Genomic DNA, 12,211 nt, shown 5'->3' with positions numbered 1-12,211 from the left:
TAATTGCAAAAGCATGTAAATGTCTTATTTCCTTCATAAGCCTTTGAAAAGAACCCTCCTGGGTCTCTTGCCTTTTGCTCTGGGCTCTGAATGGCACTCCAGGGAGTTGGCATCTCTTATCAGAAACGAGCAGCCAGGCAAGGGGCAGCCAGCACATTGAGAGACCATAATAGGCCTTGGTCAAGGGCATCAGACAGGTACTGAAAGGTCTCTTGTGTTAAACAAATGCTATTTCCTTCCTGGCTTAAGTGCGAGCTAATTTTCTTTGTAAGCTTCTCTTTTGGCAAAAGAACAATAGGGATAAATAAGGCAACCTTTCCAGTGAGAGATATGCGTTAGATTATCATAAATCCGCAGATCAAAGGTGCCGTGGTCAATGAGAGCAGGCGTCGTAAGATTAAATAAAAGGACTAATTGAAAGTGGTGTCCCACGGTAGACAGAGGATTGACACGATATCGAGTAGATACAACCCCGGACTAAGTAAAACGGGCAGAACACAATGCATGGTACTTCATTTAAAGGTTATGGTTCTGTCTGTGCTGCCGGCTGAGCAGTTTTTGTGTGTTGTGGGAATAAAAGAAGGCTAAAAGTGTTTCCTATCTGTTCTTCAAAATACCGAGAATTCGTTGGTGAGACTTAATTATACACGAGTACAATTTTAGGTTGTTTTAGGAATCCTTTGTTACAGCTTTTTAATTAAGAAATTGGAGACTTGAAGTATAGATGTGCTTCTAGAAATTAAGTGAAATCATTGGCAGAACATCAATTAATCAAATGTATCCTGAGACTCTTAGATAAAGGTTTTCAGTCTGCAGTGCTCAGTGTTTAGTACATACATATTAGTGGGGCTTTCTGCTCTCAAATCTAGCAAACTCTGTATTCTCTTCATGCAAGCTCCTCTGAACTTTTCTGTCCCGTTTGTGATGATTCAGTAAATATCAGAATTGATTTTACTGAAGTTCCATGCGGGTATCTCAGGAGATGAAAACGTTCCTGCCCTGAATTTCAGCTCCTGGGGTCCCTCAGAGGGGAAATCAGCCCCTCCTGTGAAGAGCAGGGAACAAACATCACCAAGCCATTCAACAGGCTAAAATGTAGCTCAGCTGAAGGAAGGACCTGTCCGGCAAGGAAATAGCAAGCAGCAGAGTTTGATTTTATTTTTTTGTTTTAGATGTAACCTGTTTCACTGTAAAGTATGTTTTATTAGCACTTAAGTGTTTAAAATCCCTTTTGCTGTCTCCAGTGTACCCATTGTAAAGGAAGAGTACGTGCCAGGCCATCTCAAATCTGTGGCCATCTTGAAGTCTCCTCACTTGGCTACCTGGACTTTGATTTATATGAAGATTTCTCGTTTATCATAGTACCATTGGGTTAGCTAGATAACTTAAGTGATACTCTATCATTTAATTCCTGAAGTGGTGAGTTATGATACGTTTGTCATTGAAAATATACTACGTAATTGTTGACTGGGTAATTTATAACATTTTAAAGTTTTTTCTGGACTAGAAGCGTATTTGTGTTGCAGCTCAATTCATTCATTCAGTGTTTGAATGAATACGGATTTAAAGATGATATCGAGGTAAGAACTATTTCTAATAGAATTCAAGGTTTAGTGCATTGCGGAGGATTTCCTCTGCCAGACCATAATTCAGCTGGTGGCGGTTGCGCTCTAAGAAAGTATTGACGTCTTGGGATAATGTTTTAGCAAAGTCAGGGAAATAGAGGCAGCACGAATCCAGCTCTGAGTCACTGGCAGCATTTAATATTCATACCTGCGTATTGTAGGAACAGGGACCATCACTCATGAAAGTAGTTGCCCAAATGAAGCAGTTAATTGATGAGCAGTTAATTTAAGGAAGGCCGGAGCTCTTTTTGGTCACCAGTGAAAAGAGCACTGTCGTCAGGACAAGAATCTGAAATTATTTAGCAAGTGCAGGATGAAATCGAGGTTCTAGGTTGTATTTATCCCCTTTTATTTCTCCTCTGGTTTTCTTCTTTCTGCTTCTCCTTCCCTTCTCCCACAAAGACAAGTTTTCAGTCTTGTGTTTGCACCAGTTACAAACTTACTATAGTTACAGACTGACTGCCAGGCATTTACCATCAGGTGCCATACAACAAATAGCGAGTGAAAATTCTAAAGGAATGAAGACAGAGTTTACTTGGTTTTATAATGAATTAATGATTGATTTGTAGATGTACATCTTTTTTTACTATTACCCATCCCTGTGAAGTCATTGAAATGACATTCACCCTCCCTCCTGGGGAACAATTTTTTGATAGAACAATTAAAGAAAGTTCAGCATTATTTTAAAACCAACTTTTGCTGGATCTTGGGGTAAGGCTGAATATAAGTAACAAAAAGGGGAGATCTTTAGGATAATGGGACTATGTTGAACAAGAAACACTTGTTGAAGGACTTAAAGGGAGATTAGAGCATTCTTCAGTAACAGGTAAAAGCAGCTGGTTTTTAAACTGGAATTAAATTTACTAAGGCTTTTGTATGATGAAATGATCTGTATCCCAGAGAACCGTAGCAAGGAAAATGGTAGTCAAATGTTACGGATTCCAAATGAGGTACTAAGGAGAGCAGAGGAAATGAAATACTGACAGAAATGTACTGTGCCTCTCTAATGTCCAGCTGAATACGTTGCAATGTTTGATAGATAACACATCAGGCATGCGGATCTGGTAGGTTACTTACCAAAGCTAATGCACAGCATAGTTATGTTAAAGGAAGTTGGGAAATATTGCCGAACATTGAACAACAACGTTACTGTTTTTAATTGCTCTGCTTTTAGCAGTTTATTTATATCAGAATCTAAAATTTGCCTAAGTTATGCTGAAAAATTACATGTGATGCTATAAACTTAGTATGTTTATAGTGGGAGAGTTCTAGTGACCACCTGGTCAGTCTTTTTTCTCCAGTGAGGGTGAAGATTTTCTTTGAGCCTCACTGACATCTTGGCTGCTTTTTAAGTGAGATATGTCTGGTATCCAAAAATCACCTCCATAGGAAAGGGGAAAACACTGTAGAGTGTTTTGAAGACTATTATTATGTCTCCTTTTAGACTTTTCTTTGTTTGTTAAGGCCTGGGGCATGGCCGGGGGGGCTGCAGCCTTGTTTCCACTGTCCCAGGCGGGGCAGTGACAGGAGCGATAGTGCAAATGAGAATCGTATTGATTAGATTGCTAGACTCCAAATTCAAGCAGACTTATCCGCCTAGTTGATTTTCGTGTATTGGCTTGAAGGATGTGCATAGATCCTCTTGTCTTTGGTTCTTCACAAGTTTGTGTTAACAAATGCATGAAGTCCTTAGCGTGAAAATAATGTACAAGTTGGAGTTCTCCTTGAGAAAGTCAAATACAAAATGCTTATGTTAAGAGGCCAGGAATAGGGGGATTTTTCTTACACTGATTCTATTGAAGGAATTCAGAGCTGGAGTGTTTGCGAATTATGATTCTATATTGTTTACAGTATTGAGTTTGTAGGTTTTGGGGAATTATGTTCAGGATGTCTCTATATCCACAGCTAAGGAATAAAAGTGACAGATTTGTAACGGAGCATTGTCTGCGTCTAGTGGACAAAGACAAAAGCACTAATGAGTAACACAGGTACTGGAGATTCATGCTGGCGTCACAACAATTGTCACTCCTGGTGCTCCATCATTTTTATATTTGGCAGTTAGGCAAATTGTGTTGACTTAATTTCATATCATTACATTCCAGGACAAATTTGAGCATGGTGTATATTAGAATTGAGGTTTATAGTCCTATCTCTGGCTCACGAGTTCCATTTCTAGCCACTAGCTGCTTCTCAGCAGTGAAAGGGCGTCTGAAATAAATGAAATTTAGTGGTGGTTGTTTCTGATTTTGTTAATCCAGGATATTAACTTCGGCTCTTAGTTCTGTGATCATTCTTCTTGTTGATCAGACAGTATAATAGATGAATTTATGAGATTGCTCTGGCTGCTGAGAAAACATCTGTATTGCTGGCACCTTTGCTGACAGTTGCATTGCTGCTCTATGTACTGGAAATGGTTAAATAAAAGGAGGATTGGCCCGGCTACTGCACTCCTTGTGTGTGGCCTCTATTTGATAAGTTAATATAAGAGTTTGACACCCTTGGAAGCAGCCCCCAGTCACCCTTTTCAGCTTGTACCTGTCTGTGTGTTTCTTTTTCGTAGGTTTTTTTCCTATTACTTTTTTAACACTGCTGTAGAATAGAAAACATCCAAAAGATGAGAAACATAAACTGATTGTCATAGGGTTATATGGAGAAGGAAGAGTGGGATAAAATGGGACGTGATGCATAAGGTCTTTCCCCCTAATACTTTACATGAACACTTTATTCCACAGCGGGCCTCCTTGTCCTGGTTTTATTAGAGTACCAGTGTGAATATTTCAGGCAAGAATTTTATTTTGTGTAATTTTATGATTCTAAGACACAACATACAACCCTGCAAAACTGCAGATGCAGTAAAAGAAAGCTCTTCCTGATCTTCCCCGGCGATGGATACTTGACATAACAGTCTTGTAAACAGCAGTCTGGGTAAAAAGTTGGGATCAACCTATACCAGGAGAAAAAGCCACCTCTGCGGAATAAAAATAGGTACAAAGGGAGTTAGTGCAGAATAAGTGACTGCGTTTTCAATTCTCACCCTTGCTTTTGTTATACCAGCTGCTCTCTGTAGGCAGGTTTAAGGGAAGGATAACTTTTTAAGGATGAAACTCAATTTTCAGAGGGGAATGGGATTTAACAGTACAACTATCATTACAGTTTGTGAGCTGCATGTAAAGATGTTGAGAGTTTTATGGCTTACATTTTTAATGCAGCTGTGTTTAAAATAAATGTCGTTTTTATATTCTGCTGCAACATCGGTTTTATATCATGTGGAACTAAGCTATTTTACCTTCCATTTAGGCATATTCCTAGGTATCATTAAAAATAATATTTAAAGCCAGATCATGTGACAGAACGCCAGCTAAATGCACTGTTGGTTATAAGGCCGTTTCTTCAAACTACTTTATAGAAAAAAGGACTGTTTATTGTCATACGAACCTACGGATGCGACTAGTTTATACATCGTCTCTGCCCCCTTTTCACCCAGATTTCCATCCTTGTTTTCCCCAACAGAAAGGAGAGCCAAACTGCAGTATTCTGTCTCCAGAAACCACAGAGCAGCTGACCTTTGAGATTCCTCTGAATGATTCTGGCTCTGCTGGACTTGGTGTGAGCTTAAAAGGCAACAAATCTCGGGAGACCGGAGCCGATCTTGGGATTTTCATCAAATCCGTTATTCACGGAGGTGCCGCTTTTAAGGTATGGAAGAAACCCATCAGATGGTGGCTGCGTTAGAGTGCTGATGTTTGCATGATGAGTACTGAAGCTCATGTCATAAGCATTCTGGGAACAAATCCTTTTTGTCACTCGTTCCTTTAGGTGAGCTGCAAATCTACTCAGGTTTTGTACCAAGATTCTGGTGTCATGTCTGGTAGGGTTTACCACAGGGAAAGTTAATTTTCTCTTTTTTAATTCAAAATATTGTTTGCTATTGTAGTAGAAATTCAACTTGGCTGAGCCTGGCATCAGTTATGCAGAAGTTAACAATTGTTCCTGAGGTGGATTGAATTGGTAGTACTCAATTGGTAAATGACAGGATTATGGATTGTTCCGCTCCCTCTGAGGACTATACAAGGAGTTTTGTACATTTTTATTATTAAGAAGTATTTGAATTATTTTCTAATCTTTGGGCAATCCATTGGCTGCATTTTTTTTCCCCACATAAAACTTGAAGAAGGTAACTTTCTTGAAATTAGAAACAAAGGTCTAACTGTTTTTGATCCATAATGTAAGTTTTTTTTTCTTTTATTATCTCAGCAATTCCTTGCAGTTCTCTTTCCTGTAAAAACACCTTTTTAATTCAGCGTATGTAAATTCCTCAGCTGAGATCAACCTGCTGAGTAAGACAGTTCACAGCATTAAAACTTTCATGATCATCTATTTACAACAGCTGGTAAACAGCAATAATCAAGGATTTAGCTTAGATGTGGATGTTTGATAGTTCCCTGCGTCTGTCATTTACCTGTCCTAGTCCCAGAGTTATTAGAAAGCTGGGATGTTTCCAGTGTGGCCAAGCCTGGTACACATGGTTCAGAACCCTGGCTGGGCTGTGTGACAAGTGAGGCTGCTCGCCCACTTGGTGCGCATCATAAAAGAGTTAAGGCATGATCAGCTAAATTAAGACGGGATAAACTCCATTTATGTGCCTGTGAGCTACAGAGTACAACCGATTTTACTGTGAAAATGAGGCTGCCCCCATTGCTTTCCCAGCTCTGTGTTCCCTGAGTAATTTTCCACACCAGTTGCAGTGTGCATTGCCACGGATAAACTCCTGGTTCTGAACAGCCACGCTTGTGGAGCCACAGCGCAGCAGCATTAGTGGGCTGACTGCCTCACTTGTCACATCATAAACAGTAAGACAACCTTTTCTAGCTCTCCGTGTTTACCACTCTCCGTTCTCTCATTGTTACTCGCTCTAGAGCACTTAATTTTGGCTTGAGGGGTCTGCAGACTAATGAAGCGGGACTTCTGCGCTCACACCTGAGTAAACGGGCAACTGGCACAGTCACCGTGACGGGAGGGAGATTATTTTGTCCTGTGATAACATGTGGTCCTGTGGCCTATTCCCTATTCTACCTTCTTATAACCCTTTCACCAATTGGAAGTGCTCGGTTACAGCTCTGAGTGTTGGCTCCAGAGCAAATGAGGCTCAAGCTTCAGCCAGAACTGCTCAGGAATCATTCCTGTGTGTTTTATACAAGTACTCGCACAATGCGGTCGTTTGGTTCTTAAGAACCACAGTTTACTGTTGCATATATGTATGGAGAACCAGCCTTCTCCTGTCTGATGGCCTTTATATAGAACAAAACGTAGTCAGTGAGTATTAACAATTAATAAAATCTCTTGTATCGTTGAAAAGCATGCACACATTTGTGCATAAATATTTAAAGATGTCCTTGTCCTGATTTTAAATGTCTTCTTGTAGCAAGTTTCTAAGTAAAAAGCCTTTCTTTCCAGCTGGTGGTTGTCCAGAGCATTTTCCCATGCGATTCATTGCAACTCTGCTCACGAAACAGACTATTATGGATTTAGACATGTGCATTTGCTTTTCAGTGCACAAAGTTTTCTTGGGAAACTCTTAGAGGAGGAAATCATAATGCCCACTGACATCAGAATTCTCTCATTATTTCTCACTTCTGCATTCAGAGTTGAAAATTTGTTCAGATTTTGTGATACCAGGCTATTAAAAGGGGGAGCTTTATCCCCTTGTCTGTGAAGTCACCACTTGTCTTCAAAAGACGACATAATACATTGAACACATTTGTTTCACTGCTGGAATATATGCTCAGCCCTTCTAATGCTGAGTGAAGGTTTTGATACATTAAGTTTCTTTCCTGACTCTGTTTTTAGAATGAGATGCAGACAATTTTTGTTGGTTATTGTAAACCAGTATTGGTCTGAACCAAAGTTCCAAAGAGAGTTCAATATTCTTAAGGTGTTTTTTTAAACATTAAAACATTAATCTAGCTGTAGTGTGTTACTTGCATTGTACATAGTACAGTAAGACCTGGTGCTTATTTACCCCTCTTGCTACAAAACCAAACAAAAATGGTTTAGTGTTGTTAGTTGGTATTCTAACACTGTATCCTGCAGGAATAAAAACAGTTGCTTTTGCTGATTGAACCATTATGTTCCCTCTTACCACCTTATGTCATTTTTGAAGTGTCTATTTTTTATCATCCCTATGATAAAAAGAGGTTACTAGAATACTTGATATTTGTAATCGCGCAGAACCTTTCATGTGAAGAAAACGAACGTTTGCCTCAGTTTAAATGCATCATCTTTCCCCATAACTATAGGGATTTCAGCCTTGTTCATCTCAAGACATCCTGGCTCTTTCGCTTGCGATGCATTCCTGATGATCAGGTACTTGCTGTGCACTGCAGTGCTAATGCAGCAGAGCCATCGTTAGAAACGATGGGATATTTTCTACGTGTGCATTAGTTCAAATCAAACATGATGGAGCTTGGACCTCCTTGGGGCTTCTGTGTGCTGTGCTGTTGCAGCAAACATTGCTTGTTGTGTGCTGTGGATGGGGAAATTCCAATAAATGCCATCAAGGAATTCTTTCTGAGAGAACTGTCGTTGATGTGGTAAGGGAAATAACTAGGTATGTTTTGGTTAAAAACATACGTCCATGAAGAACGCATTATATATCCCTACCGTAAAAAGCACGAGGGTCTTGTGACTGAATGTGGTCACCGTGTGGTGGGAGAATCTGCCGCTTGCTATGAGTCTCTATGAAAAAAGCAACATTTTTTGCATAAGAAAGGGAGCAGTAACTTCACCCTTTATTAGAATAGCTCATTTGCAGCTTCAGATACGGCATTTGAAGACTGCTGAAATACCAAATGCCATTTTTCTCCTTAGAAGCCACAAAGAACCCTACCTTTCGGAGATGAAAAGAGCGTGTTAAAACAACATTGAGCTTGTTTTGAGCCAAGCAGATTGTCTTGCAGTTCAGGCTTCTAAACCAGGCCCTAACACCAGTGGTGTGAAAATCTGTGCTTGGAAAACGAAGTTGGGATTTTAATATTGTTGTTGTTTTCTTCAGTCTTTAAAATAGCAAAAGGTTTTCCTGTGAAGTAACTTCTACCTGCCTTGTACTGGTGACTTAGCAAGAGGAGTTGATCAGCACGTGTAAAGCACGCACGTGGTTTTTTATCTGATCGCAGTTGAAGTGTTGACTTCAAGTTGCACTTTGCATTTATGTGGAGCATGTAAAAGAATGGAAAGAAGAAAGACGAATCGAAAGAAGTTTTTTAAGAACAGATATTATTAAAATATGAATAAATACAAAGTCTCGTACAACAGGATTACAAGGCAAATTAAAAATCAGGCCAATTCTGAGCTAAGGCTGTAATGATTCCTTTAAAAATATGCATTGTCTTCGAGACAGTTGCATAGTCAACAGATGTAGTTGTGCCAATATATATTTGACAGTGTATTTGGATATACGTTAGTAAGAAGCTTTAACGGATATTTATACATCTCTGTTTGTCGACAGAAAGGGAAAAAAGTCATTTAAGCACCTGTGGGACCATAGGAGGAGAACGTGAGGACCTGTAAAATTTTCAGTCTTACAGAAACTCACAAAAAATAAAACCTTTTCTCCTCAAACTCCTGTTGCCGTGAATGGCTCCATTCATTTCAGCAAATTTTGATAGAACACAGAGGAATTGCAACATGTGCAAATAATAAAACTCGCTGTTCAGCAACGTTAACTCGTCTCTCCCTAAACTTCGGCATGTGCGATGGCATCATTTTGGACGTAGAGAAAGGGTGGGATTAACCTATTGGCTTTGGCTGTATGTAAATTTTTGTTGGCATGAAATATTCAGCAGCGAGGTGGGAGAGGTTTCAGGATCTTTTCCGAATAGCGTTGCTGTTTCTTATCCTTCTATTCCCATACCTCCCCAGAAAAGTTCTCTGTCTTTTCCTTTTCTTTCACCGACTCCTCTCCCAATTCTATCTTTTCGTCTTACTATCACATAAATTTTCACCAAGCAATGCATTTCTATGCAGGTTTTTCTTCTGCGTTCTTCTCTGTACTTCAGTTTCTTACTCTTTCTCTTCTTTCTTTGAGGTCTGATGCCAGCCTGATAACTGTGAACGTGACAACTCATGTCTCTTAATTAAATAGACCTTATTTTCTCCTTAAAGAGAGAAAAGTCCATTGCACATGCTTTTATGAAAAGAAATGCATCACAGATAACAATAACAGCAATAGGACCCCTAAATCACAAACAAGCATCCACAACTTTATCGCACCCACAATGTCAGTTGACCTCGGCAATGAAACTGAATTATTTTTTTCAAAGCATAGGCTACTTGCTATGGCTCAACCCTAATTTTCTTATTGGCAGCAGGTTTGGATGATAAAACACATGGATGGCATTAATTATAATCAGGATGCTGAAGGCTTAATGACCATTCTGAACTGACAACACTATCACATATGGTGGCATGGTGATTGTGACAAGATAGACACTAGTGAGGCTGTTAAGACAAATTTTTTGGAGCTGTTTCTTACCAGATTAATAGCAGATGATAATGCATGGAAAATATGTTGCAGTACTCCCCTGCAGTTGCACTGCAAATACTAACAGCTATACTGTGGGTCCTTTTAACTAACAAAAAGTTCCTTTGCCTGTTTTCTTTTCAGAACTGACACAAATTAAACTGTACATGCAAGCAAAACAGCAGTATGTGTGTGTACGCTTCTGTGTTTGTAGTTGCCCTATGAACTTTTCCTCAAATGTAGTAAATAGAGGAAAAAAAATGGCCTGTTAACAGACACACAGATTTTTTTCTTTTTAAAGATGGTACTATATGGTCTCTTGTTTCTTAAATTTTAGAAAGCAGTGTCTTATTGTCTGCATCTTGCTTTCCTGTATGTAATACCTCTGACTAATAATTCTTGATTATTTTTTGAAAGAAAAATATTGTGGTTTTATTTTATTTTGCTTGTAGGATGGTCGTTTGCGAGTGAATGATCAGCTCGTTGCAGTAAATGGGGAGTCACTCCTGGGCAAATCAAACCACGAGGCGATGGAAACGCTGAGGCGCTCCATGTCCATGGAGGGGAACATTCGGGGGAGGATCCAGCTGGTCGTTCTGCGAAGACTAGAGATGCAGCCAGAGGTGAAGCAGATCATGTATTTATTAGATATATGTCTTTCCAGTCCCGGTCTTTTTACATAAAAGAGATGGTAACTAAAGTCTTGGTCACAGAGACCTGGCAGAACAAGTTCTTCCTGGAGTTGGGATTCACACGGTGTTAATGGTTGATATCTCCTGGTCTTGCTGTTCCTGTTTAGACCAGACTAGAAGTTGTATTTCATTTGAATTTGACAAATATTAGAACAAAAGCAGATGTGGTCCCAAAAAGTGTTACCTTAGGATCAAGGCATTCATGTGGTTTTGACTGTTTGCTATCTCTTCAAGGCAATAACTGGGCTATAGATTATTTGAATTCTTCTGATTTTATTTGTTGTCATGATCTTAATGTCTTAGTATGACTTGGATTTTACTTCACTCTTGTTTTTTCCATTTCGTTAGTACTTCAGGATGGGTTTCGGAGTGGATAAAAATAAAACTTGCTTAAGTACAGTAATAAAATAAGAGAAGAAAGACATTTTAACGCTTATGTTTTCGAGACCTCATATAAATTGATATTTGCCTAATCACCTCTCATTTTGAAAAGGGTTGTTTTTATGATATCTCTTGCTCCCTCTCATTTCTACATGCATGCACATACGCACACTCTTTCTTCATCTTTACACAGATAATATGTGTGGATATATACTGGCTGTCCTAATTACTCACCCCAGTTTTAATTTTGACCCTTGAGTAAATATTTTAATAGTTTTTCAACATCTGTACCGTTCCTTAGACTAAAAATACATACAAGTGGATTTGCAGTATAAAAGGTTGTAGTAAATCCCATTACAGAATTCCAGAGGATTTCAAGCGTCTTATGTAATGAGCATTGCTGGAACATTTTAAAATGTTAAGAACAATCATGTTTGTTTGTGTATTTCCATAAAATATCAGAGGGGGGAAGAGAAAGCTGGTATTGTCTAGTATAATTAACTCTTTGTACTTTCATGATAATTTTCTACTTGATTTACTACTGGCATTGATTGATTGAGAAATAGATTGAGAAGTTTATTACTTTCCAAACACTTTGCTCTAACTGTGTTGGGAGGAGACTTTGCAAAAGCCTCACTGATGTCAGTTGACCCAGGAATATATAAAAAACAGGTATTCATTAGCAGTTCTGGAATGTGTTAGAGGACAAGACATGTGACATAGCATTAGGCTGTAAGGAAGAGCGATAAAGTATATGTTGAATTTATTGCATGCTCTAGTGATATTAGAAAGATAGCTCACCTTCAAATAAAACTCACTCCTGCAAGTTTTCTTCAATTAACAAAAGCCAAAATTTAAAACCAAAACAAAACCCACAACTTCTGATCAAACATCAGATTGACCTAATGAAAGTATGAGTCTGCTTTCTACGGCTAGATGTATAGTTTTGTATATTACCCAGATGTATGAAAGAGGTAAATAATCTTGACTCATAC

General features: G+C 38.9%; 1 protein-coding gene across 6 annotated transcripts in view; it reads left to right on the top strand.

Annotated features, from left to right (window-relative positions):
• Positions 1-12,211, top strand: part of PARD3B (par-3 family cell polarity regulator beta) — a 358,197-nt gene that overhangs the window by 168,384 nt on the left and 177,602 nt on the right. For all 6 annotated transcript variants that reach the window (XM_065069463.1, XM_065069461.1, XM_065069460.1 and 3 more), the window contains 2 exons: positions 5,136-5,321; positions 10,596-10,766. In XM_065069463.1, coding sequence (XP_064925535.1) covers positions 5,136-5,321; positions 10,596-10,766 — 357 coding nt within the window. The remainder of the gene's footprint in view (positions 1-5,135; positions 5,322-10,595; positions 10,767-12,211) is intronic.

Source organism: Columba livia, chromosome 7 (assembly GCF_036013475.1).
Source record: "Columba livia isolate bColLiv1 breed racing homer chromosome 7, bColLiv1.pat.W.v2, whole genome shotgun sequence".
Lineage (NCBI taxonomy): Eukaryota > Metazoa > Chordata > Aves > Columbiformes > Columbidae > Columba > Columba livia.
This window is presented reverse-complemented; position numbering and strand designations above follow the sequence as displayed.